Here is a 27,147-nt window from a genome sequence, read left to right as displayed (position 1 = left end):
TAATGAATCACCATGCCGATGTTTGTGCGTTTGACCAATCCAAGCTGTCCCTACTATTGACCAGGCGGCATGGCTGTTCCTCAAGGGTCACATCGACTTTTCTCGTGCTACCCTTTTTTGTGTTGGGTCATATGTTCCAGTTCTGAAGCTTCTTTGTTTGTTATCGAATTCCTGAGATACCCTTGACGCGGGGCACAAGTGCAAGGAGAGCCTCTACAGGAACGGTTTCTTTGGATACCTACAACTATTGAGACAAAGATGGCTACAACTGTTGTGAGAGAGACGAGAGTTTGAGCCAACCGCTTATGGCAGCTGAGTTTCAACGAAGACGATCTGCTAAAAAGTTAGGTTTCCTCGCGGGATTATGTCTTTGATGACTGTACCACGAGTACACAAAAGCGACCCCAAACCCCCACCTGCATCTGGCTCTAGGGATTGCAAAAGAAGGGCAGTTCTTGGCGCGGCTCAATGCGTGCTGCAGTAGGGGCTCCTATGTCGGCCTAGCAACTTCAGTTCCGCGAAGGCGACAATGAAAGTGACATCGTCTTTGATGTCTCGAGATGCTCACATCACCCTGACTGTTGGTCTCGTCAGCGTCCCGTCCCTGCAAATGGTCTCCCCCGGTGGGCGTGATATTGTCAGCCGCTACAGATTTGTTGCAGGGGACCAGGGGTGTGTGAGTTGAGTGACTCTACAGAGGCGCTGGATGGCGAGTTAACCAAGAAACAATGGAATATTTGACTCTTTCTCTTGCAAAGATGAATCACTTCAATTCAATTACGGTTGGTTGCGACATGGAGAATACCACAACCCCAGTCATCGCATTCGTTGATTAGGTATTCTCTCTCCCGTCGCTTATCTGCTAATGCAATGCTAGTCTGGTTCAGTTCAATTCAGAACAAGAGACAAAAAAACGCCTCAGCAACAAGCAGCTGCTGCCCTACGAGACGAGTATGGGGATAGTTGGAGCAGCCCGGCCAGACCAGGCCTTGTCGACATCAACCGTAGCTAGTGTCTACCCACTTTGCATGCGAGAACATGACATCACGGTCGATTGCAGGGTCTGATTGGATAGCGCATCAGGCTCTTCTTCGGTGGTGTGCCTTCAGCTGGCCCACGTTTGGGGGACGCCAGGGCTGACTTGTTCTAGCACGAGTTGCTCGAGTTGGAGTTGAAACTGGGGAGTGTAGGAGACGATGTAAGAGGTTGATGATGGGCGATTAAGGACCAGCATTTTAATAACATGCCAACAAATCTGTTGCAGACCAAGGCATTGGATAGAAATCAAGTTATTCAGCATTAATGGGAAGCGTCGGTGACGAGACGGATGTAACAAGAGTGAAGCAGCATCAGCAGCCTCAGTCACGATAACGCCCCATGTTCCACATTCTTTTCCCTTTCTGACAAGCAATCATCACGAAACATCAATTCCTTTCCGGCCAAAACTGAACCTCCAATCTATGTCCTGTAATTATCCCCAACCCGGAGACCAATGACCCTTTGCAATCGGCCAAGACAGCTGGTCTCGGCAGCCAAGAATTGGCGATCTACAGTTCGACATCATAGAGGTACATTCAATTCCCGTACAGACAGCCGCTTCCAGCACATTTCGCGCTGAACGTGCTTCACCCTTCGACCTCATGCCCATGTTCACCTCATGGAAAGTGTCCGCCTGCTAGCGGTGATCCACCTGCAGGCGACCACCCACTAGTGCTAGAACCCACTAAGCCCACCCGGACCTCACCTAACCTAAGGTACCCTCCGCTTGGCTCCCCTCCATGGCCCATGCAACGTTGGACTGCTTGGCTGCCACTGCCAGTGCTCACTGACGGGAAATCGAAATCCTTCTTTAGGTAAGTAGTCGGCGCCTCTGCCCACCATCCACCTCTGCTCTCTCCTCTTCTCTCACATACAAACAACAAAACACCAAATCTGCCCATATTGATACAGTCATATCTATACCTCCAATACTCACGATACTTGGGACATCTCTATTACTCACTGCTTTCGTCACACTCACACTCCCGTCCTTCGCCTTTTGGCTCCAACGCCCCGCTTTCTGGCGCGCTACTCAGCTCAGTCTCACTTTTTTCGGCTCCCTCTATAACCCGCCCAGCCGCGCCCGACGGGTCAAACTCTCTCCCTACTCTCGGACAGACGCCGCTACCCGCGATCAGCAAACACATAAAGTACCTGGCGTCCCCCCTCGACGCCGCCTCGTCCCTTGGTCATGTTGGAACCCCAGGCCATGAGAGGGCCTATCGACCAGACAGTCGGCTACGGACATTCTCGAACACGAACCACTTCCTCAACTGCCTTTCCCATGCAATTTCAAACTTCTCACCTTGCCCAACCGGGGCCCAATCTCTCACAGAACCGTCGCTCACCTTCTGTGAATACTTTCAGCACCGCCTCGAGCATTCCTCCTCCTGCCGCCTACCGTTCTTCCTCACAATCCGAGCTTCGTCGCTCCACATCTAGCCGCTCAGGCGGAGCCAGCAGCCAACCCTCCAGCTATGTCGCTCTTCTCCGGAAACAAAAGGGCACCGTATGGTGTGATCGCTCCCAATATGAAGACCCACGACTGCTAGCTCAACAACGTGCTGCAAAGATGCGAGCAACTCTCGAGGTTGTCGGTGGATCACGCAGTGCTTCCGGTGGAGCCGGAGCAAGAACGAGCACCGGTCTCAGTACTACAAATAAGGTCGCCGCCAAGATTCCCAAGATTCGACATCATGGAAAGAACCCAGTTGTCGGCTACGCTCCTGGCGAGAACCACGTTGGTGTTGGCGGTGTGCCAATGCGACTTAGCGCTACTGAAGTTGAGGCTGAGAGCAGCGAAGACGAAAATGCCGGAAACCGCCCTCATCACCGTAGAACGGGGAGCAGCGGACGAAGCAGCACAACTAGCAGCCGCCGAAACCTTGCCTACCGCACATCAGGTGGCATGGGCAGCCAGCATAGCCGAAGGTGGAGTCCTGGTGACACACCTGAACGCACTGGCAGCTTGGTGGAGGCTACACCTGAAGACATTGTCGATGACGCTGCCAGCGGCAAGGCTCGCAGCATGGCGAGCGGCAGCAGTGGTGAACGCGCCGACAATGTGGGAGAGTTGAGCAATGCCCCTAGATTGGCCTCCAACTCCCTCATGCACTCGGCTCTCACTCGAGAGAAGAGTGTAAAGTCAGCTGATGAGCTGAGGAGACGTGGAAGTGTCGACGAGCGAACATCAACCCTTACCTCTGGCCGTCTTTTCATCGCCAACCCTGATTAAGATGATAGTTCACGCGGCACAAACCCCAACTGGCTATAAATCACTATATTATGACACGATGAGCCAAGAGGAGGTTTCTTTTCTCCATCATTCGTTACAGCACACTTCATACCAGGAGGTGGCTTGCATTGGTCGGCGTTCCAGCATTGTTTTATCGTTTGCTTTTCTACGCCACCTATCGTTTTCAGGGACGTCACACCCTACGAATTTCCTTTTCCAATCTCTCGCTATTATCATCTCTACACCTCTTGAATGGACGAAGTGTGCATCTGGAGCGGGGACTCCACTGTCATTGACGGACATAATGTTTGAAAGATACCTCTGCCCTCTACTATAGCAAGGCCTGTGGGGGACAGAAAACGTGAGACTGGCCACCAGCGATCTACCACCAATCCGAGTCTCAAGTTCTGTGTCCCCCCCCAGCCAGGATCGAGATAAAAGCATGCTTAATGATACCACCCCATGATCTCATCTGAGAACAAGGGGCTTCAGACAACAATGACAATCCCGTGCCTTACTCCCTGTGAAGTTGAATTTTCTGTGGATCTAATTCAGATCGGCTCCCTCTCGCGTTGTCCACATCTAGTAAACTATTATGTATGTCAGGGCTCCAGTGACGTTACCGTCCACTTGGTTGTCTGGTCGTTTCACTCTGATCCCTTAGCGGCGCCAATCGTTTATTCTCGGTTGCTGTTACTAGACCGGGCCCCCTTAATGATATCACTGGGGATTCCCCATGTTGGGTGTGGATGGCAATTTGTTGAAATGGGCATGTCGATCGTTGAATTACCAGATTAGCCGCAAGCGCTTGAGGCGTTCAGGCTGCCACGCGGGGCACAGCCACAGGGACCCTGTAATTTTGCGTAGCCGAGGCTTAGCCGCGCCTTCCCTGTCACTTCACCAGGTCAACTCTGTCAGCGCGTTTCTTAATTGCCCACTTAAAGTTAAGGCGCCAAATCGACGCGTCAGGTCGCGCTTTCCATTAACTTTGGTCTCCTTTGTGGAGGAGGCTTCCCTTTCAACTTGGTTGCTTCATGCCACCTGCGGATCTCGTGCACCTACCCAAGAGATTATTCACTTCTCTCCAAACAACCTCAGGCTTCAAACAAAGCATTATCGAACGGAATGATTGTGCCTTTGTTTTAATTCTTTTTAATTGACCTTTAATCGCATGATTTCTTCCTACTCACGATACCTAGCAAGCACCTTTCAAGAACGTTACGGATTATCACCTTCGTATTTCGCACGACACGACAATCTTTTCGCTTTGAGCGAATCGAAGTTGAGCTGATCAGCTCGCAACAAAGCGCCATGCCCCTTTACGAACTTTCACCGAACATTCAAGAATCTGAGGCTACTGGCCGTAAGAGAAGTCACGATGAATTCATAGGGAATAATGATGGAATAGACACCTCCGAAAATATCAAGCTGCCGCCTTTGGCTTCCGATCCACCAAATGGGGAATTAAGTAAGTCGGGAAAACGCATCAGTTGCGATGAATATTAATCATCTATAGCATTGCCTTCCCCTTCCTCTGGGCAAAGAGCCCCATCGCCAGCTTCATCAGAACTTAGTGATCCTGGTACAAGCACTCCTCCTCGCCAGTCTCCATCTCCTGAAACACCAGTCAAGACACATATAACACAGACGACTATCAATTCGACATCGAAACCTGCCACCGCTCTGGTAAAGAGAAAGAAGTTGACGCCTGCTGAAAAAGCCGAGAAGGACAAGGAAGCTGCCAGGTTAAAGGCAGAAAAGGAGAAGGAGGCTGCTCGACTCAAAGAAGAACGTGAACAGAAAGCAGCTATCCGAGCAGTTGAGAAAGCTAAGATTGATGCCGAGAAGGCCGCTAAAGCTAAAGAACGTGACGAGAAACGACGTCAAAAGGAAGAGGAAAAGAAACGCAAGGACGACGAGAAGAAGCGAAAGGAAGAGGAAGAGGAAAAGAAGGCTCGGCAGCAACGAACACTCGGCTCTTTCTTCAAGGTTCCGAGCACCCCTAAGAAGGCTGTCGACAATATTCAACCTAAAAATGACACGCCAGGAGATCCTAGTCCAGCAAAAACTGCGAGCAAACCACCAAAGACCGAATACGAGAAGATATTTAAGCCCTTTTTCATCAAGGACAACACACGAGTTGCCCATATTGGGCCTGAGATGGACGACGAAACGCGCGAGGTTAAATCAAATATCCTAGATGAATGCGTCGGTGGTCAGCGAGCTGGAGAATTGGATCCCTTTCGGTTCGACCCAATTCGACTCTTTTCTTTGCCTAACAAGCCCCCAAAACGAGGCATGCTCCATCACCCAGTTAAGCACATCATGGAACAAGTCTTCAGGGAGACAGAAAAGGCGGAAAACGCGGGCCCTGAGCATGCTGATAAGATCATGCGAGACACCCGTCAGAAGCTTTCCAAGGTGCCTATGAAGGTGATTTCGTTTTCACAGGATGTGCGGCCCCCTTACTATGGAACGGTGACTTTCAAGCCATTCGTACTTGGAAAGCTCAACATGAGCCAGTTGGCTCGAACGCCAACAGCAAGACGGCTGCCACTTGACTACGACTATGATTCGGAAGCTGAATGGCAGGAGGAGGAAGAAGGAGAGGATCTCGATGTCGATGACGATGAAGAGGAGATGGATGACGAAGATGACATGGATGAATTTCTTGATGATTCGGAAGATGCTGGTCTATCTCGACGAATCTTTGCAAACACCATTGAGCCAGACAGCACCGGGATCTGTTTTGAGAATGGAAACACTGTGGCGAATCAGGTTATTTATGAACACAGAATGGAGTTCATGCATGGTAAGAGTCGATTGGACATGAGAGGAATGAGCATATACTGACCTATTTCTAGATGGACTTCAGCAAACCTGGGGCATTGATCCATTCTCAACGGAGTATTGGGAACCTGAAGTCAAGAACAAGACACTTAAGCCTACGAAAACCACAGCGGCATCTGATAGTGGCGGCAAGATGCCCCCTCCCCCTACACCCGCCAATGCATTTTCAGCTTTGACAGGCAGCAACGGCAACCCTGGTGGTGATGCACCAAAGCTTGTCAAGTCTGAGCTACTTGATGATGTGAAGAGAGCTATTTTGAGCAACAAAGCTTTATCCAAGGTTGGGATTATCGACTTCCTTTACCATCAATTTCGGGACGACGTGTCTCGTACTGAAGTGAAGAATACGGTAGAGTTGGTGGCAGAGAAGATCGGTAAAGGGCGCTCCAAGGAGTGGGCGCTGAAGAGTGGACATGAGATTGCCTCATGAGTATTGACTGGGAGAATCGGAACGACATGATAATTTTTTGACTGAATATTAGCGTCGGAGTGACAGGTCTGCTTGGGATTGCTTCATGGAATTGATGGAATGGAAAAAGGAAGTTGATGTACAATTTTACAGCAAGCATCAGGATGATGTTGAGGTATCTGACGTTGCATGCGATAGGCATGGAGTAGATACCCTCATACTATCCGAGTTGGTGAAAAGATTACCAATCTAGCAACAATTATTGCATTATGTCAAAGTTAGTGACTGTTTTTGAATTTCAAAGCAATAAGAGTCTCATTTCTGTCAGAGCTCCTGATGGTGATGACGGAAGCTTGCGGGGCCAAATTAGAGACCTGGGGGACCGCGCGCCCCTGAAGATTCAGGATCCACGAATAATAGTGGACGTGTTTCTGCAACTGTTCCTCATTCCTCCAAACCAAAACAACTTGACGACTTATTCTACATCTCGTTAAGCTCAACGCCTCGTGCTGATATCTACGCCACGAATCAAACTGTATCTATATCTATTCGATCCGTGGCGCTCAATCATTGAACCCTCTTTCCTACTGCCTAGGTTTTGGAGGTGATTACGAAAGCTTGCCTCTTGCGCCGTGGAACTCTAAGCTTTCGAGCTAACCCACCACATTCCTTCGACTGCGCGCAATGATAAACCGATCACAATAACACCCCTCGCTCGCACTAATTCTCTCACTTTCTTCTCCTGTTATCGGCAGCGCGACATGTGCGCTCGCCCAGCATGGAGGATCCCTGGGGTTCCCCTTGGACCAACGACGAGCCACCAAAGTTAGACCTTCCCGCGCCGCCGCCACATGCGCACTTTGCTGCAGACCACTCGGGCAGTTCGCAGCGCGTTTCGCCTGCTCATACGCCATGGAACGAAGACGATGATGCATGGGGCGGATGGGCCGAGACGGGTAAAGATAGTAGCCCGCGCTGGGGCAGAAGTCCTGGCTTACGCCCTATAGGGGGTAGTCCAGCTGGTTCGAGGTTACCATCGCCGACCCCGGATCCATGGGGACGTTCGCCAACGTTTGATACAGCACGACTACGAAAGGAGGATAACGGAGATTCAGCGATCAGTCTTGGTGAAGGACTGCGACCGATTGTAGGGCGTGTTGCGACGAGGACACCATCACCTGCGCGGTCACTTAAGGAGAACGCAGCAGATATTTGGCAGCAATCAGACCCGGCGCTTTCGAATAGGAGCTTAAGTCCTTTACCGATCGAAGATGAAGGCCGACCGGAATCACCGAGTGGAGTTCCCAGACCAGCTTTACAGCGTGGAACAAGACCGCCTGCTTTGCGACAACCGTCTAATAAGGTTTCTGAGTTGGTGGAGATGTACGATGATATGGCAAAGAGCAGCCATAGCGCTTCGCCTATTGATCCATCCATGCGAAAGGTCTCGGATAATAGCTCGGTAGAGGATGTCACGATTGACATGAAGGTTGACGAACACGATGAGGTTGAGGAGGAATTACAGGCGAAGGCTAAGGCGGAGGAGGAAGCGAAGGAAGAGTCGAATGAAGAACTTGGACCTGGACTGGAGAAAGAGATGGAACCGGAGGTGGAAGAGAAGTCGAAACCTGAACCTGAGCCAGAAACGAAAGTAGAGATCGTGTCTGAAGAAACGCTGGATCAAGAGGAGAATGTGATGGAGAATGGAATTGAAGAGTCATCCAAGGATGAAGACCAAGGGCAGACAGAATCGGATTCATGGTCGGATTTCGAATCACCCATGAAGGAGGCACAGCAAGACGAGACTAAGCAACCGGAAGTCGAAGTTCCCAAAGAACAGCCGATAGCAACGACAACTGAGACGACGAGCCATGAGGAAACGCCTAAAGAAACAATACCAGCTCGGCCGAAGCCACCCTCGGTACCGTTCACAATTGACATGTCAAAGCTTGATGATATCTTCCCATCAGTCGAAACGAGCTTCCCATCCCCAGAGCCGATCCCTGATGTCATTATCGACGATAGCTTCACTTCCATCTCAGAGCGCAAAGCATGGTATCTCATGTCGAGACCTGGTTCAATGCGGAAACACAATTTGGGAGACGACGAAAACTATGTTCGCGTTGGCTGGGGAAACTCCCATGTGCGTGAACAAGCAATCGGGATTGTCAGACGATGGATGGAGGAAGACTCGATCACGGGACGTGTTGTTCTCGGCCGAAGAGGTGGTGCAGCTGGTGCAAAGATCTTCAACTGGGATTCATCGGCGCCATCCACCGAGATATCAATCTCCGAACTCTTGGCGAGGAAGAATCATTCGAGGCAGACTTCAGCAGCTTCCAAAGGAACTGTCGCATCGCCTACGGCTGCAGCGTTTGGATGGGGTAGCAACCCCGTCCCTTCGCCAACTGTTGCTGCACCCCCTTCTGCGCCTCGCACTTCGACCACAAGTGCACCAAGGTCATCAGTTGAAACGTCGCCAGTTGAGACCACGAAAACATCCCCTGTGTCAAAGACAAGAGCACCTCCTTTGGCATCTCCTCCAAGACCACGCATCACCGAGGAGCCTCCTTCTCCTATTAAGCCTACACCATTAAAACCTACGAACCGACCTATCTCTATAACGCAACCTCTGCATTTCCCAGCGTCACCTACAATCTCAGAGCCCCAGTCTCCACTCAATCCTCCTTCGCTTCTATCAACAAACCGACCGGTATCGGCATCGCAAGCACCAACATCCCCTCTAGCACAACCTCCAACAAACGCAGGCTGGGGCGACGATGATGACGACGAAGAGGATTGGGGCGATATGGTTTCATCGCCTACGGCTCAAACAAACGGCGGCTTTACTTCCATGGATGCCATTGTGGACTCCAGTTCGAATGATAAGAATGACCATACCAGCCAACCCTCGATTACAGCTGAAAGTCCGTTGGATGACACAATCCAGAGTACGTCGCACCCCGAAATAGTGACCAAAGGCCGATCCTCTATGGATACTTTGCCTTTACCGCTGCAAAGCTCTGCGCCTAACCACGCTCAATCGCCCACGGACCCCTGGAACATTTCAGCACTGCAAGGCATAGCTTCGAGCCACTCTCGATCGACTACTGTCGATTTGACTGCTTCGCCTATGAAGAGCTTGATCCCCAATCATTCAAGATCGACAACAGTTGACTTGGGAACACCTCGGTCGCCCTTGGCAAGTCTTGCATCCGCAAACCTGATGTCAAACAAGGCCAAATCACCAATCGAGCAAGCAAATAAAGTCAATGGATGGGACTCTTGGGGTTTGGGTCTGCTCGATGACTTCAACAAGCCAGTGAAACCCAGAGAAGATGGTATGTTTGCAAACCAACAGCTGCAAGCTCCTACGCCAATTGACACACTCAAAGACATGGCATCTCCTAAAAAGCCACGACCGGTATCACTACCTGTCCCTCCGCGACCAAGAACGGTCGTTGAGTCTTCTCAAGACGACGAGATCGTCGCGAATATTCTTCGAGATCTGCCGGATCTCTCTTACATGTTACGATAATGCGGGGTAGTCATGAAGAGTAAGAGAAGGAAAAATACGTGTGTGGAAGGGGTAAACATTGCTGCCAGGGAATTGCTTCACGAGTGGCCGATTGTCAGCTGTATATTAATCATTGAAGGCGTTGATCCGTGTTTTGGATAGCACTGCCATACAATTGCTTGGAAAAAACATAGAACTTATGAATGATCGCAAGCTGTTTTTAGAGCGTTCTTCGGTGTGACGTCTTGCCAAACGAGACATGTGCATGCTGCCTCGAGACAAATACAGTCCATGCAAAACTTCAGGGGGCAGATCATAAGTAGACCGACTTCACCTCATTCTCAACATAATCTTCAGCTTTACTATCACACACTACTGTATTATGCTCCATCGAGATGTAGACAAATTGAGCGCCGCAATGGTGTAGCAACCTCTGCCAAGTGATCAAAGACAAGTGATCAAAGACAAGTGATCATTCACTGAACCACTCATCAGCAAGATATCCTATATCAATATTTTAACCACATCTTGCAAGTGCCAAGAAATCAGAGGATGGGTCAAGTCAATACGACCTTAGGAGGCCTTTGATATGTTTTGGTGCCCAGATATCACTTCAGACTTGAAAAGCCATTCATGCTCAGGTATGATGACACTCGGGAACAGACCAAGAAGGCATCGCCGCCGCCACTCGCCTGTTGGCTCTACCAAGCACCGGACCATTCTGTATCCAAAATCTCGATCCAGGCAAGTTCGGATGAGAGAATTACACGACATCAAACAACGTCAATTAGCTGTTAACAAGAGTCACACGATAGCTTTGGATGTGTAGACATACCTTCTCAAGAAGTCAGGCAGTTGACAGGGAAAGACACCGAGGTTAACTGATTGCGTAACTCGAAACCAGCTGAAAAAAGATGCAACGATGAGCGGTCTCACTGCAAACTTAGGACACTATTCACTTATTGGGTCACGACGGTGATAATAGTTAGCAAGGTTTATGATAGCTTGAAAGAATAGAACTCCATTAACACCGAGATGCATGGTTCACATTGAGCGGCGACATGGTAGATGGCTCGTTTCGTGCATGGATATATATACTAAGGAGAATATATTCCCAATAACGATTGATCACGATTCATCCTAAAAAAAAATTTAAAAAAAAGAAGAATGCGTTAGGAAATTCGACAAAAAAGGGCTCTATCTCTGTTATAGTGTTCTATTTCGTATGACCTCTATTCATGACCAGTCCTGCCAGTCTAGTTGATACCCCCACCAACTCTCCCAAGTGACAACAAAAACTTCAGTCTTGATGCAACAGCTGGGTTGCTCGCTCCTGGAAATGTATAGTCTTGTTCAAATCAAATTATTGTGATCTGTGTGTCTTCGTCAGTAAGGGTGAAGAACTCCTAATGTAGTAAACAGTCAGCGGTCAGCATATGGGAATTTGTTAAGCTGCCTTATCTTACCTTATGTAGGTGCAAGATTGTTACAAGCATCCAATCAGTCGGTAGTTGCTTCAAGAGTCGACTTTGAGATGCTCTCGGGCACATCCCTTCCTTGTTCTGTTACTCCCTCGAGTATCGTAATATTCGCACATGAAATATTTGCTTGGTTGAGAGTCTTCCACGCGAGTTGATTTCAAGTCAACCATGTAAACTCCACCAGAGGTGCCCGTTCCGCAGCAACTCATCTTCTAGGGCCACAGCCTCATGCGCGACAACCAGAGCATCGCTTGGTGACGGCGTCTATAAAACCCGCAGTCATCGCAGACAAACGTGCGAAAAGGGTCGTCGGCATGAGGCTCTAGCGCCAGAGTAACACCATCATTGCAAGCACCTCGCCCAAAGGTGCCGCAGTCGTCGCAGTCTGGAAGGAATTCCGCTGTTTCCTAGAGGCGAAATTGACCATCGCAGTGCGCGCAAGTTCGGTAGAAGACAAGTGTCTGACACATGTTGGTGTATAAGTAGGTAGGTTGAAAAGTTCGACGGAAAGATCTCGCAAGGGATAGACACGTCGATAGTATTTATAGGAAATGGAAATTTGAGATATTGAGTTGTTTATGAGAGAGGAAAAAGGGAAGAGAGGATAAAGAGGTATTTATAAGAGTGGAAAAGAGATGGGAGGAGGGGATTCACGGTGAACAAACGACCTTGACGCGCGGCCATGATGAATCTGTTTGCACCGAGGGACAGTGAATCGGAGGGTAATTTGACCTAAAAGGCACTGGTAATCTCTAGATTTATTCTGTCACTGCAAAATGATGAAATTAGTAGTGTTCAAAGGCAACTTGTGATACTGTATTGAAGTGATACTATGTCCGCGATGGTACACCAAAAGACTATACCATCACATGATCTACTTTGCTACTTTGATTTTATGTTAGGAAAATAACTTACCTGTAAGATCCATACTTGTTCTCCTCGCGAGCCTCCATGATCTGGTTGTTGAGCTCATGACTCTCATAAGCCAGTCTGGAACGACAGCTTCGGCAGCGGTAATTCTCGTCTACACCCTGAAGAGACTGGTCAGGAAGAGTAGTGCGAACTACAGCGCATGATCCACAGCCATCCTGATGGTTGGAGTATTCGATCTCATCGATGCGTTGGCAGACGATACACTTGCGACACCAGATCTTGGTTTCGAACATGGTTGTTGATTGATGATAGAGCCGATGAAAGAATTGATAAAAGTGTTGGGTTGTTTCTTTTGTTACTTCGGGATTGAGGTTTGTAGTGATGTGAAAAGGATTGAAAGGATAATGGCTTTGAGGATGAATATATAGTAGTAGCAAGGTCATTCACCAAGGAGGGAGCAGCTCCATATTCAATAGTTCAAGAAATTGAACGTTCTAAAGCCAACCGAACACGTTTGTCTCATAATGTAAAAGAAATCCTTTGTTCAAATCTATTAGGAGGAGTTCGTGACTCACAACTGATTGTACAGACAAAGAACAGTAACAGCGTAGGAACAGGAATATGAGGCGCTCTGTATGATCTGTCACGAAAAGAATACAATTAGGTCGATACGCGTCGTGTTGACTAGACACTATTGAAAATGAACAAATAATATCAGAACATAACGTAATGACGCCGCGTAAGTCTAAAACAATACCATAATCTTATTTGTGAATTGAAATTTGCAACAGACATATCATATTTCGGACATGTTGACCAGTTGCCACTATCCAAACTAGCCCTTGATCAACCCTGTCTGCAACAAGCCACTCTACCTTATCGATCTGATAGTATCTCACTGCTCTTCCAGCCTCATCTCCAAATCCTCATTACTCTGCCTACTCAAGCCAGGTGGCGCATAGATAACTCTATGAACCCTCACCCCTCTTCCAGTCCTGTCTAGCCTCCTATTCAGACTTGAAGTACGTCTGCATCGAGGAGGCCTACAATCTCTGCAATATCGATCCCAGCCCCATCCGGTAGGGCTTATTTGTCGGAATACCCAGTCGACGCCTAGAACACAAGCGCCGTAGGTACATAGTTCAGTGTTCTCGGCTTCTTCACACATGGGGCGGTATGCTCGCGATACTTCGTGTCGAATGCGGCAGACAGGGCACCGTGCCCAAAAGATGACCCCTTGGCACATTTTTAGTCGATCTAGTGATTGTAGCTGAGAGCTCAAGTTGACGGTGCGATAGAAGAGTGAAGGGCAGAACGGCGGGGAGGGGAATAGACTTATACTCTTCTCTTCTCTTCACTAGGTAGAGGCCGTGATTCGCCTGCTGCGTCTCCGTGACAGAGATTCAGTTGTATCGTTTGTCTTCAACCAGCCGAAGCTCTGACGCTAAGCATTCTTTACCACAAAAGCATGCTCTGAATAAACACCGAAGTGCTACAGTGGAAAACAATTCGCCCCCAAATGCGTCACACACTCACTGCTCCTCGGTCTTCCTCCCCTTATTCGCCCGATACAATCTGGCAAACGCACCAGCCTCATCCTTCAACAACTCCTGAGGAGCTCCAAACTCAACCAAAGAGCCCCTGTCTAAAACAGCAACCTTGTCAAAGTCTAGCAGTGTATCAATGCGATGAGCAATCATGATAATTGTACAGTCTGAGAATTCTGTGCGGATAACCTCTTGCATCCTTGCATCTGTTTGTGTATCGACACTACAAACAGTGTCAGTAAGAAAAGCTCAGGGGTTATGAGATGACTTACCTGCTTGTCGGCTCATCAAGAATAAGCAGTGAACTTCTCTTTAGTAAGGCCCTTGCAAGACAGAAAAGCTGTCGCTGACCATGAGACAAAAAGTTCTCATCCATCTTCTCATCAAGAGGATTCTTATCCTCATCAATCTTAGCTTCAATAACCGACCAGATACCGACTCGCTCGAGGGCATTTCTGATCTCATCATCTGACGCTGTATTACATGGGTCAAGATTAGCTCGGATAGTATCGCTAAAGACAAATGGATCCTGAGTCAAGCAGCTCAAACGCTGGCGGATCAGATATCGGGGTACAGTCGAGATATCTTGCCCATCAAGTGTAATTTGGCCATTGACGACCTCTGCCATGCGAAGAAGGGCTTGGACGAAAGAGCTCTTCCCACTGCCACTTCGACCGCAAAGACCAAGCTTTTGTCTGGGTTTGATGCTGAACGAAAGCCCACGTAGCACAGGTTCAGTAGTTTGCCTGTAAAGTCAGCACATCGGACAAAGCCATTATTGGTTTGGATCCCACTTACTCATACTGAACATCCACGTTCTTAACTTCAAGACTGCCTTGTCTCGGCCATAACTCCCCTGGGTCATCGTCTTCGTTTGTCTTTTGTTCATTTGGCGCAGAAGAACAGAACATGCGAATGCGCGCGATAGCGCCCAGTGATGTCTCGAGGATCGACCAGTTGAGAATAATACCCTTCATGTTGGTACCAAGTCTCATCATATTGACCAGCGCAATACCAAGAAGTGAAGGATCAATCTTTTCGCGGAGGGTGACGGCAAAGACAACGAGAATGATTGTCAAAAAGGCCACCACCATGTCTAGAACTAGAGTTAGCCATCGCTGAATACAGTTGAGAAGATAAGATGGTTTCTGGGCATCATCAATTCGACTCAGAGCCTTGTCAGTGTACGGCTGAATCCAACCAAAGGCTCTAATTGTGGCGAGTCCGTCGATAGTCTCAAGGAAGTGTGAGAACAAAGGAGCCTTGTGTTCGATTCTAGACAATGCGTTAGCACATTACTCAACCAACCAAGAGTACGCCTATCTTACTCCAGAAGACGAAGTTGTTTGGATGTTCGGACATAGAAACGCTGGATGAGGGCAAGCACAACGATCACAAATGGAATCGAGATGGCGAACCAGCTGACAGCCGCCATAGCAAGACCAGCAGCACCAAAGCAGGCGGCAACCTCTGAAAGAACATTAGTTAACATTAGCCATGATATATAGGGATATCTTACCGAAGAGAAAGATGGAAAATGCCATCGGAAGGATAATATCAACATGGCGCAAATCCTGACTGAATCTATTGATCAGAGATCCCGCCGCGCTGTTGTGAAGGAAAGATAGAGGAGCGCTAAGAATCATTAGCCAAGTTCACATTGAGACGTTGTCTGTGGTCTGTATACCTCATAGCGGCGTTCAAGAGTCGTGAATGAAGCAATTTTCCACTGACGGGACCGCAAACCAAAAGGAACATCCTAAGTTCTTGTCAGCAAAAGTCTCATATTTACAGTCAGCTTTACCCACGCAATGGCAAGCGTAATAAGAATGCCCTCGAAAGCAGATAGGACGGTATATATGCTGAGCCAGTACCCGATGTCTCTGCTGTCACGACCTTTTCCGTCACCCCACCAAGTGACCCAAACATCTGATGCACGTTAGTAGTGTGCAGGTTTTGTTAAAAAGAAAAAAATAACTTACATCGAAAGGACGTGATAACCCCTGCACTAGCGATGAGGAGTATCTGGGTGAGCATGTTATGTATCCCATTAGCCTTGAAGTAGTATATAAACACGCTTCGATCACTCGGCACTTCCGTTGGCTCATCTTCAACCACGTCTTTGTTGTCAGTCTTGTCAGTCTCCTCAACAGGTTTGGTTTCGGCTGAAGGTTGGTCATCGTGATCGTCGTGGCTCGAAATGTCAAGATCGTGGATATATCCATCTCCAGATCGCAGCTCATGGTAGGTTCCTTGTTCAACAAGTCTTCCGCCCTTTCCAAGTACGACAACAAAGTCGGACTCAGGGAGCCTATTCACTAAAATAACGTTAAACCACTGAAGCAGGATTTATTAGTAGCAACTTACCTGCATGTGTAGCCAGAATAACAGTAGTACCATTCTTTCGTAGAAGACCATCCTTTCCAAAGACGCGAGTAAAGATGGTTTGCTCAGTCACCTTGTCGAGTCCGCTAAACACATCATCAAAGATGGCCACAGGCTTCCTAGAGTATAGGGCACGAGCGATAGCAATTCGTTGCTTCTGTCCACCGCTCAACTTGACTCCTTGCTCACCAACCTGGGTAAGGTCTCCTTCAGACAGCCGTCCCAAGTCGATAGTCAGGTCGCAGGCGTTGACAACTGCCTCGAACCAGGCACTGTCGTAGCCCTTGGACTCTGCGATGATGTTGGCGCGGATTGTCGCATTCATAACCCAGGGAGTCTGGTCGCAAAAGGCGACTTCTGATGCGCTCAGAGATACATTGCCCATAGAAGAAGTTGTTTCGCCCAGAATAGCCTTCATCAAACTCGACTTTCCTGAACCAACAGGACCGACAAGCATGGTAAGCGATCCATTGTTGTGACTCGGGAAAGACGCGTTAATGTCTTGAAGAACGGCCTTCTCGCCCCAGTGGAAGTTGCCGTCCTCGATCACGATTCGAGTTCCGTCTGCCCCAACCGGTATATCCTTCATTGGCGTTGCCTCAATAGTTTCTTGTAAGGGTTGCGAGCTCTCGTCAGATGATCTAGAGATGTTTTTGAAGCGGCCATTAATTTGTCGGCGATCAACTCTCTCTTCCAAATTGAGGAAATCCTCCATTCTCCTGAAGCAGCCAAAGACTGAGAAAGATCCTGGAATACTTCCAAGAAGATGCGATAGAGGATCCATCATGACACCCAAGATAGACAATGCCGTGATAGCTTGGGCTGCAGAGAATGGCTCGCCGTTCCCGAACTTTGCTACAAGGGCATATGCGCCAAAAGTGATCGCTTCAGTCATTCCCACGTTGCAGTTGGCTAAGAGAATGAGTAAAGAGCATGTCTGCCAGGCCAGTACTGAACTTACTGATACAGTTCAGATAAACATTGATCAAGCGGTAATGTTTACCGGTTTTGATCTCTTCATCCCGTTTCTGAGAAATGAGGCTGCTGAATCTTTCCGAGAGTCCAAGCATCTTGACTGGTTTCATCGAGCCGAGAACCTCGGAAGTAAGATTGATGCGGTCTTGTGTAGCCTTCTGATATTTGATCTGGCGAGTGACCATCATCTTGCCAATGGAGCCCGTGAGAAGGAGACAGACTACACAGTTAGTAATTATTGTATCAGATGATGGAGGTACTCACTGATTGCTGTGACGATAGGAGCAACACAAACAGCGCCAAGCTGTGCTGCCAGCAGGTACATAGCAATACCAACTGTGAGAGTATTCGCCCAGGATTCAACCAAGAGCATGTGAAGTTTCTCGATCAGGGTTTCCACGTCATTTCCCATGAGTGTGACAGCTGAAGACTCGCCGAGGTCGTCGGTAGGAAGTGTCATCATCTTGCTGTAAATCATGGTCATGAGACCACCACGAACCATGGCGCCAGCTCTGAATGTCAGATGCTCGTACCAAGCTGTGAGCAGCTATATAATGTCAGCTTGTGGTACTTCCGTCGCCTCGAGGGATCATACCGCAGAACCGATAAAAACGAAAGCGAATGCACCTATCAAGCCATAACCCAAGTTCATTGTCGAGTCAGACTCGGGCATCGTGAGGAATCGTAACGCGTTGCTGACAAGAAAAGGTTGAGAGATACTCAAGGCGATCATGCCAATACGAGGTGGTATTATACCAAGAAGTTCCCATCTCAAAACAGTCACGGTTGTCAGGAATAGAGAAGGTTTCTTGCTCTTCGAAGTGGCTGTAGTCCCGAATTAGAAGTGGTAGCTTCATCTTGCTGTGATATCACACCTTTCTTCCATGGTTTTCCGAAACGAACTGCGAGTTTTTCGGAGGATAGTTTCTCATAGATAGTTGGCAGATCATTGTTAGTCAGAACAGTAGCCCAGCCTGAGATGAGTAGTGAGTTCAACCAGACAAAGAATCCACGACTAAAGGGGCCGCTTGTGCTTTCTTTTGAAATTTGCTTTTCGCTTGATATTAATATCCCGCGTTTCTCAATTGTTTCCAGTACGAGCAAGGCCAGTTTGAATATTGTCGAGGCTGAAAGAGTTGCAGCATACGCGATGTTCAGTGACATGAGCCATTCTGTGCGAAGTCGGGCGGCGTCGAACAGAAGCGAGACAAATAGATAGGCAGTGAGAATGAATGATGGTCGAACAGACTTGACGTGCTCGACGTGAGCCAACAAAAGAATGGCGAAAGCTGCTAAGAGATTGAGAATGGCCGCAGCCAGCGAGAAGCGAGTATTGAGCTTCTTGGCGGATGGAACCAATGCTAATAAACCCACCTGTAAGGCAGCATATATAGCGGAAGTGATCTGAGTAGTTTGTTTTAGCCAAACAGTTAAGGAAGAGTCCTCAACCAAGAGTGGTCTTACCAGCTTTGGTGTATATGTCGCGTGACGCTTGGTCTTGTCTGGACTTCTAAAGAGGTAGAAGGCTCGTGGGCCGGCAATTGCAAGAAAAAGAGCAGACGGAGCGATGCTGAGGATACTCTCTTGGAATGATACTGAGACACATTTAGTCAATGGCTCGCAATAAGTTCTCTGGTGTGCTCACAAGTAAAGTCAAAGCCACCGCGACAACCTTCGGTCCAAACGCTGGGCCCAAAGAGGCTATCGCCACAGGCCGTGGAGTTGTAGCCGTCCATAACGGCTGAAACTATCTCCAGAAGCCCGCAGTCCAAGACAAAGGCCAAGCTTGAGTATTTCTTGGCCTCTTGGGATGCGAGATGGTGAAGCCAAGATAAATCTCAATCGAGTTGATGTCCCTGAGACCTTATATCCGCAGACCCGATAGCGTGGTAGCACCCTGCCCATGCATGCATCAACCCCAATGGCACAGATCCTACAAGTCGCACGCAATTATGATTACTCTGCAACTACTGCAGATAATCTAGAATGCCTTTGTTGCAGTTTATGACTTCGCCACGTTAATATTCATACAGCGAAAAAGGTCGTGCCGCATCCGAGACTTGATTTTCGCAGAATCGGTCAGCACGTATCAAAATAATGAGCATCTCGGACGAATAGAGTCGGTTAAAAGGAGGAGACAGATCAAAATCCTTGTTGTTACAATTTCCATTGCGAGTTCGGCTGACTTTTATCATTTGCTGGTCGACTTACAAAAGTCCCTTGACATGGCCTTTTTCGGAAGGTAGCTGATAAGCGTGTCGCGACATTGTTCCTATGTCGGAAGAGTATTAGTATTTCACAAACTCCAGCGTTACGAATTATTGTAGTAACAAAGGTATTCTATTTGGGTATCTTTCAATCGTATATAGTATAAATATCTCTTCTAAAATTTGACATATCCGATCTATGGTCAATCGCATTGCTGGCTGTCAAGTATCCAAACTTCCGCACTCAACACTACTGAAGCCGCAATGGATCATCCGGCATATAATCATCTGTTTCGTAGCCATCGCTGTCTGTTGGGTCTTCTCTTGAGCGTTTCTTGGGTGGCTTAACAAAGAAAAGTGCAATCCAAGCCAGCGAACAGAGGAATGAGATGTAAAACCAAGGCAGTCCAATCCATATGCCTTTTCGCTTAAGACCTTGATCGAAGAACCAAGCCAAAACCGGTCCTCCAATAAAAGACCCTATCACCTCAATCATACCTATCAAGGCATATAGTCGAGCAGTATACTCAGGTTGCACGTAATGTGTAACCGTTGCGCGAGCCAGAGGACTGTCGGCCGCACCAAATGTTCCAATGAAGAGACCAAAAAGGAACATGACAGCGTTATGGCTGATACCCTGCCAAAAGGCTGCGACTGCGAGTGTTCCGGTTGAGATGCGCGTCAAGAATAAATCCTTGCCAAATGCCGACATTCGAAATCGAGGGGATACCAGAATCTCCGAAACCTTGGGCAAGCCGGCCAGGATGATGAGATTGAGAATTCCCAGAGGAGATAGAATCAAGCTCACTTCAGCCATCTTCCACTTGAAATGCTTGCTTATGTATTGGCCCAGGGTTGTCGTGTAAGCCGTAAATCGTGCATTCGTCACGAAGAATGTCACCATGATCATAAGAACACTTGGGTCCTTGAGTATGCCAACTGAATGCCTGAGATCTTCGATTGCATGCGATATATGCTCCTTGAAGGTGGTTGGAGAGCTTTTACCCGCCTGAGCTTTCTGATGCTTGAGGTTGATAGTCAAGGTTTCAGGGAGCAAACAGAGGATGCCCACGATGATGGGAACAGTGGCAAAGACAAAGTAGACCGGAACCCAAGGTCCGTACTTGTTCATGAGGACGCCTGCAATAATAGGGCCGGAAATACCTCCCGAAGTAGCACCAAATGTGAGCCATAAGAAATGCTTGGCCCTAGAAGCAGTATTAGTACATGCTCGTAGAGAATGGACTCCTGTTCACTTACTTGTCTTCCTCCGAACTGACATCGGCTGCGATCGAATAGAGGGTAGAAAACATTACCGGAACGCCGCCACCAAATATCTGAAAGAAGCCTCCCATGATCAAAAGATATGGCTTTTCTCGAAGCTCGCCTTGAAACGCCTTCATGCTGAAGGGAGCAAAAAGAAAGCACACAGCGATGCCAGACCATGCTAACATAACAGTTGGTTTACGACCAATCTTATCGGACATCATTCCATAAGGAAAGGCTACGACAAGACCTGCGAAACATTAGACGCTGGATATTTGGTAAGTTATCCGGCTAGAGTATTACTCACCAACAATAGATGTGATGAGACTGTTCCAGCCATACAAGTATCCAAGCTGAGATTGAACCTCATCAACCTTGCATTTCATCTCATCGATGATGTCCGTGGATGTATCCTGATAGTGTATATGACAGAACATATCCTCAATCAAACGCGCAGTCGGCAAAAGTAACAACATCCCGCTCAAAACAACAGCAAATTTGATGGTGGCAATCAAGATAACGATCCGTTTCGGTGAATGAACGCCCCATCGTGAAAATCGATAACTAGGAATCGGTTCTGAATGTGAATGCAGGCTTTCGTTATCGCTTACTGCGTCATCTTCTAGCGGTTCAAGATCGAGCAGAGGCGCATCCAGATGAGACTCCAGCTCCACATCCTCACTGGAGACACGATGATACTGAGGTGCCATATTGATAGAAAAGGTCAAGGAACGACTCAAAACAATGCCATCCGGCCTGGAAAAGCCAAATATGGCTGGAATTGGTTTTAAAGAAAGAAAATTGAGAAGACGTCAGAGTAATCAAGGGAGGCTGAGCTAACTTGAAATTTGACTAGGCTATTTCAAGTATCAGATCCCCAGATTTAGCTTCTTGGCTAACAACTTCAGAGATTTCAGGGGTTGGAAAGCCACCGATGACCCCTTGTTCTTGGTCGCTGAGCCTCTGTAGGGCTGTTTTTGTTGCGTGGCCTAAGCCTGGGCCGTGCGGGTACGCGTATCATGTCGGATTCCTTGGCTACACACTTTGTTTCCAATGCGGAATTGGCTCCGTATTGTGCATTGTTTTTGATGTTCTACGCACCGAGGTGTTACACATAGGTGACGAGAATAGCCAGGGGCTCAAAGAAGTTGTGAACGTCACATTTGAAATGGATATTGATGTTTTGGCGGAAGGTATCATGAATTATACCGCTTAATAAATGGTAGATGCCGTGATGGATAGAAACTCTATTTCGCATGGCCGTCAACTGCCGTAGCGGGGCCGTATATCAAACCCCGCATCCGTACCATCCGTCTCTCCGGATCCGGTCTCTACCTTATAAGAATCAACGACACTCGAAACGCTATCGCGGTGCAGTATCAACTTGGGCTCTTTGAACTCACAGACCAAGTATTTCAGTCATGTCTTCTCCTCTTCGTATTGGCTACGTGCCAGAGCACTTCTCAACTCCCCTCTATTTTGCTCAGAAGCACTTCGGTCTCGATGCGGAGCTAATTCCCTTCCCTTCAGGCACCGGCCATATGGTCACTGCTATTCGGGCTGGTGAGATCGATGTAGCTGTTGGTTTGACTGAGGGTTGGATTGCGGGTCTGGGCAAGGAGGGTGTTGAGGGTGATGGTGGATATCGTCTCGTTGGCACATATGTTGAGACACCCCTTTGTAGGTCCTTCTCACCCTCACAGTGAAGTAACCACTAACATATGCAGGCTGGGCTATCTCAACTGGTGCCAAGCGCCCTGAAATCACCTCAGTTGACTCCCTCAAGGGCGGCAAGATCGGCGTCTCACGCATTGGCTCAGGAAGTTACGTGATGGGCTTCGTCCTAGCCGATCAACAAGGCTGGTTGACACCCGGCGCGGCAGAGAAACCCTTCGCCGATACAGTTGTTCTCAACAACTTTGAGAACCTTCGAAATGCCGTCAACAGCGGCGAGGCCGACTTCTTCATGTGGGAGCATTTCACCTCCAAGAAGTTCTACGACTCTGGTGAGATTCGTCGCGTTGGCGAGATCTACACCCCCTGGAGCAGCTGGAAGATCGTTGCTTCTACGAAGTTGACCCAGAATGGTCTGGATTCTCGTGTTAAAGGCCTTTTCGGAAAGCTGGATCAGGGTATCAAGCACTTCAATGACAATCAGGAGGAAGCCGTCACGTACATCTCAAGCAGCCTCGGATACACGGAACCTGACGCCCGAGAGTGGCTCAAGACTGTCCGGTTCCCTACCAAGACTGAGGGTGTTGGAGCTGAGGTTGTTCAAAACACTGTTTCCATCTTGAGAAAAGCTGGAGTTTTGGTTGAGGGCAAGGGCATGGAGCCTCAAGCCATGGTGTTCTCGTCATAAGCTGACCTTGATGACCGATCAAGTAGCACGAACTACTAACTAGCAACTCCAAATTTATGGCTATTCGTCAATCCGATCTTTTGCTCCCTGCCCTACCATTTCGCCCATAGCAATTCTTACCCAGTTCACCAATCAATCCTCGTCTCCCTAATGCTCCGAACCCGTACACATCCGTCGTAGGTGATCGTAAAGATGGGTTAACTGGTTGCAGTGTCTTCCAACAAGAGTCCTTTTTTCCATATCCCTAATTGCATAAATCAGATCGATGACACGCTCCTTGTATGTCTCTGCGTACAGGGGCCATAGATGCACTGAAATGAGTTCCCGATGGAATTCATCGGACGAAAGCGATCGACAGTACGAACATGCTGCAACTTTATAGTCTTGGTAGGTATTAAAGATGTTTTCGTTGGGAAGAATGCCACCCTCGAAATAGAGGACTTGGTGGGAAAGAAGACGTAGTCCCTTGAAGATTTGGTCGACGTAAAACTCGCGCCTGTTCAGCAAGTTTTTGTCTGTTGCGCAATTAGTTCAAGGTTCAAGATACTATAATATTGATATCACTTACCGATAAGTCTGAGGTCTTGTATCCTGGCCCAATCTCTGTCTTTGATGCAGTCCCTTGCCTCTTCAGGCAACTCTCTCTTATCAGGTCTGCAGAAAAGGCTTAAGCTGTCGAGAACCAACTGCATAACATCGTGAAGTCTTAGCTTTTCGGCGACTAGAGCCAGAAGCATCCAGTCTTTCACTCGGTACAAGTACTTAGCCTTTTTTGCCATCTGAAAGATACACCCTGAGATGGCGTCCTTGTGAAAGAATGGAGAGCATTGAGCTTCTTGAGTTCCGACCATGGTTGGATCCATACCACTGCTGTAAGTGGCTTTCGGATGTCCCAACCAGGCATGAACTTCAAGCATGTAGAATAGAAGGCGAGGGCTGGAATTTTCATAGTCCACCACTTCTTTGCCGTGGATAATTTCTAGGACTATTCGAAGAGCGTCCTTAGCCCTCTCATTCTCGAAGTCCATGCCGTTGGTGACGGCCATTCTCTTGCGCCCGCCAAGAAGTTCGAAATTGCGCCACGCAGGGCATATTCTGTTCATACGATCTTCGTTAACTGGAAATCTCAGCATGTCGTCTCCCTTCGGCACACAGAGCGTCGAGGTTCGCTTGTCTCTTTTCGATTGAAGGAGACGGTGAGACGCGTTGCGTGTGATGTAAGGCCGGTCTCGGGTCGGGGGTGAACTTTCTTTCTCTGTCGAGATTCCGTTATTTTTTATCATTGTATTGGCGTTCTTGCGCTTTTTGGGTTTCCTCCGTGACATGGTTGCTTTATAGGAGTAGGCGATGACTGCTCCTTTAACTCGAGCGACCATTTAAACGCAAATCAACAAAGTTCGAGAATGAGTCAAAGAAATAGGCAGAATTGATGCAGTAAACCGAAACTTACAGTCATATAGCAGGATTTAGTGCTTTGATTGGATAACTTTGAAAGAAAATTGCTGGCGCAGCTTGCCAGTGTTGGAAATGACTGGGAGGCCAGTGAATCGATCTTGGCGTCCTGATGAAACCAAGCGGGAACTTGAGTGTATTTGGACAAGCACGACGGATACATGCAGTTGCATTAAAAAACTTCGAGACTAGGAAGTTTAGGAAGGTGCTCAGTTGGTCCATCCGGAAGAAGGGAGAAATTAGACACACCCGTCAGGTTATATTAAGATATCGTCCCGGTGTTTGCTGTATCACCAACCTGTCAACACCGTTGGAAGGATGATACGTAATTGAAGATCGACTAACTCATTGAGTTAGGGATATTGGCATTCTCTGTTTCAAATCTGCTTCCAATGATTGGTCATTGGCCTTGGACAACATGTCTACCTGTTGCAATAGTTTTGATGGCATCCAAGTTACCCTAAGGTATTCCTTCACGAATACATATGCCGCATTCATTATATATCGTCTACGGCTGTTACTAGCAAGGAAATTGATGATTTTTTACCTATTAAATAGAGGCGCAGATCGTCACCCCTTTCGCATGCATTAATGATGCTCTCAATTTTGTATATGAATGCTGACTTGTTGGTATATACCAGCTAAACAAATTCTTGAGCAAACATTCATATGGATACCTTCAAGACGTGTCAAATCCAGTCTATTAGAGACCAGGATCTATGTGCATCAGCTCAAGGTCGTTACTCGAACCATTATCTAATGTTAGAAAAAGATCTGATTCGAGAGTCTCACAAGTTCATATGATGGTAGTATTAGTGACATCAGAATGGGTTTCACTGACGGGAATAAACCACCCCCGATACCGGCTCAAAAATAGAACCCTTATCTCAAACTTGCGAATGATTACCCCAAAGTGTCACCAATATCCCCGCTTCGATTAATTGCGTGCTCAAGACCCTGGAATTCAATAACCATCCGACATCCGCGACCATATTAATATTATCTCCCCTCCCACATTTTAAACACTGCCATCGAAATAATTCAACGCCGTAGTGGTCGCTTGCGCTGATATCACCAACATCTTCGCTTATCGCGACTCGGGCCGAGACGCGCACAGTTGCGCGCATCCGGGGAAACTGATTTCGCACTGAAGATAAGAGATGGCACCAGCTATGTCGACTTTATCGGACGAGGGATCGCTTTCGCGAGAGCGACAGCATGGACAAGACGAGAACGATGTGGTGGTACCTTCGAGTCCGCTCCTAGAGTCGAGATCAAGATCACCAGCTGGGTTGAGGGCGAAACTGGGCTTGGGCGGTGTTGCGAGAAGAACCCTTGGCTTTGCGCTGTTATTACTTACGGTGTTCCTATGGACATTATACAATTTCATCGCCAGTGTAGGAGCATCAAAACGATAGCCTTGAAGTTCAAGCTAACATATGTTTCTAGTACATGTTCTCCGATCAAACATACAACAAGCCTTTCTTTATCGTTTACCTCAATACCTCGATATTCGCCATCTCATTAATACCCAAATTCTTCAAATACCTACGGAAACACGGAGTCAGTGGAATGCGACATGATGCGACACAATTATGGTCCGACTACAAGCATGGCAGAATAAATACGAAGTCACTCTATCAATCCGAAGACGAACAGGCAACCGAGCGCTTGATATCGCAAGGATATGGAAGCACGGAAACCGCAGCCTCTGAGGAGAAGCTGACATTTAAGGAGACGGCTGTTTTGAGCTTCGAGTTCTGCATGCTTTGGTTCTCAGCGAACTACTTTGCGTCCGCTTGTCTCGAATACACAAGCGTCGCGAGCGTTACGATCTTGACATCCACGAGCAGTGTATGGACTCTTATCTTTTGCTCCCTATTCGGAATCGAGCGGTTCTCGACAGCCAAGATCTTAGGTGTAGGAGCTTCTCTAGCAGGAGTAATTCTTATCTCGACTGTCGATCTGTCCGGCAAAAGCGATGAGGATAGAGGGTCGTTCCCGCACAAGTCACCTACGCAAATTGCGGTTGGAGACTCAATGGCGCTTCTGAGTGCCGTTATCTATGGTCTTTACGTGACGGTGATGAAGCGCAAGGTTCCAAATGAGGACAAGGTCGATATGCAGCTGTTCTTTGGGCTTGTTGGTGTTTTCAACGTGGTTCTACTTTGGCCTATCTTCTTTGTCTTGCATTGGACGGGCTTGGAACCGGTGAGTTTGTTTCCGAGCTGTGGTGGTGTGACTGTGAGCTAACCGTGACCAGTTTGAATTACCACCCAGTAGTACACTTTGGGGTATCATCATTGTAAGTCTTTTTGGTTACGCCGAAATACCAGCAAACTAACACATGACCAGTTCAATGCGGTGTCTTCCTTCATCAGCGATATTTCATGGGCTCTCGCTCTGCTTATGACGACACCTCTCGTGGTGACAGTTGGCCTATCTCTCACAATACCGTTGTCTTTGATTGGCGAAATCCTACAATATCAGCAATATTCGAGTTTTACCTATTGGGTCGGTGCTGCAGTTGTTTTTGTTTCATTTATTGT

At 47.9% G+C, this 27,147-nt stretch overlaps 9 protein-coding genes across 9 annotated transcripts; 5 read left to right on the top strand and 4 right to left on the bottom strand.

Moving 5' to 3' along the window:
- The first annotated feature begins 2,085 nt into the window (after nt 1-2,085).
- Nucleotides 2,086-3,318, top strand: BKA55DRAFT_367991 (uncharacterized protein). Its single transcript, XM_046185882.1, has one exon. It carries the CDS (start codon nt 2,231-2,233, stop codon nt 3,272-3,274), a length of 1,044 nt encoding a protein of 347 aa, XP_046049283.1. The 5' UTR covers nt 2,086-2,230; the 3' UTR covers nt 3,275-3,318.
- Nucleotides 3,319-4,585: 1,267 nt separating this feature from the next.
- Nucleotides 4,586-6,554, top strand: BKA55DRAFT_690203 (chromatin assembly factor 1 subunit A-domain-containing protein; the record flags this gene model as incomplete). Its single annotated transcript, XM_046199466.1, has 3 exons — nt 4,586-4,742; nt 4,791-6,086; nt 6,139-6,554. 3 exons carry the CDS (start codon nt 4,586-4,588, stop codon nt 6,552-6,554), a joined length of 1,869 nt encoding a protein of 622 aa, XP_046049282.1.
- Nucleotides 6,555-6,960: 406 nt separating this feature from the next.
- On the top strand, nt 6,961-10,418 carry BKA55DRAFT_568443 (uncharacterized protein). The gene has a single exon (XM_046192824.1). The coding sequence runs from the start codon at nt 7,312-7,314 to the stop codon at nt 10,069-10,071; it is 2,760 nt and encodes a 919-aa protein (XP_046049281.1). The 5' UTR covers nt 6,961-7,311; the 3' UTR covers nt 10,072-10,418.
- A 1,435-nt stretch (nt 10,419-11,853) lies between these two features.
- BKA55DRAFT_690201 (uncharacterized protein) lies at nt 11,854-12,697 on the bottom strand (the record flags this gene model as incomplete). Its single annotated transcript, XM_046199465.1, has 2 exons — nt 11,854-11,992; nt 12,447-12,697. The coding sequence occupies 2 exons, from the start codon at nt 12,695-12,697 to the stop codon at nt 11,854-11,856; spliced, it is 390 nt and encodes a 129-aa protein (XP_046049280.1).
- Nucleotides 12,698-13,936: 1,239 nt separating this feature from the next.
- BKA55DRAFT_594149 (P-loop containing nucleoside triphosphate hydrolase protein) lies at nt 13,937-19,047 on the bottom strand (the record flags this gene model as incomplete). The annotated part of the gene is made up of 15 exons (XM_046195632.1): nt 13,937-14,174; nt 14,224-14,697; nt 14,750-15,226; nt 15,280-15,421; nt 15,471-15,586; nt 15,639-15,710; nt 15,760-15,880; nt 15,934-16,269; nt 16,319-17,248; nt 17,298-17,531; nt 17,576-17,858; nt 17,907-18,136; nt 18,187-18,685; nt 18,776-18,906; nt 18,957-19,047. 15 exons carry the CDS (start codon nt 19,045-19,047, stop codon nt 13,937-13,939), a joined length of 4,374 nt encoding a protein of 1,457 aa, XP_046049279.1.
- Nucleotides 19,048-19,768: 721 nt separating this feature from the next.
- BKA55DRAFT_690199 (major facilitator superfamily domain-containing protein) lies at nt 19,769-21,494 on the bottom strand (the record flags this gene model as incomplete). Its single annotated transcript, XM_046199464.1, has 3 exons — nt 19,769-20,726; nt 20,779-21,034; nt 21,092-21,494. The coding sequence occupies 3 exons, from the start codon at nt 21,492-21,494 to the stop codon at nt 19,769-19,771; spliced, it is 1,617 nt and encodes a 538-aa protein (XP_046049278.1).
- Nucleotides 21,495-22,205: 711 nt separating this feature from the next.
- On the top strand, nt 22,206-23,146 carry BKA55DRAFT_539531 (uncharacterized protein; the record flags this gene model as incomplete). The annotated part of the gene is made up of 2 exons (XM_046190145.1): nt 22,206-22,464; nt 22,512-23,146. 2 exons carry the CDS (start codon nt 22,206-22,208, stop codon nt 23,144-23,146), a joined length of 894 nt encoding a protein of 297 aa, XP_046049277.1.
- Nucleotides 23,147-23,293: 147 nt separating this feature from the next.
- Nucleotides 23,294-24,471, bottom strand: BKA55DRAFT_690197 (uncharacterized protein; the record flags this gene model as incomplete). The annotated part of the gene is made up of 2 exons (XM_046199463.1): nt 23,294-23,661; nt 23,715-24,471. The coding sequence occupies 2 exons, from the start codon at nt 24,469-24,471 to the stop codon at nt 23,294-23,296; spliced, it is 1,125 nt and encodes a 374-aa protein (XP_046049276.1).
- A 1,029-nt stretch (nt 24,472-25,500) lies between these two features.
- BKA55DRAFT_568434 (uncharacterized protein) lies at nt 25,501-26,976 on the top strand. Its single transcript, XM_046192823.1, has 3 exons — nt 25,501-25,995; nt 26,048-26,799; nt 26,853-26,976. The coding sequence occupies exons 1-3, from the start codon at nt 25,759-25,761 to the stop codon at nt 26,905-26,907; spliced, it is 1,044 nt and encodes a 347-aa protein (XP_046049275.1). The 5' UTR covers nt 25,501-25,758; the 3' UTR covers nt 26,908-26,976.
- The last annotated feature ends 171 nt before the right edge of the window (nt 26,977-27,147 follow it).

The sequence above is a fragment of the Fusarium redolens genome (assembly GCF_020744475.1).
Source record: "Fusarium redolens strain MPI-CAGE-AT-0023 chromosome Unknown BKA55scaffold_8, whole genome shotgun sequence".
Taxonomy (NCBI): Eukaryota; Fungi; Ascomycota; class Sordariomycetes; order Hypocreales; family Nectriaceae; genus Fusarium; species Fusarium redolens.
This window is presented reverse-complemented; position numbering and strand designations above follow the sequence as displayed.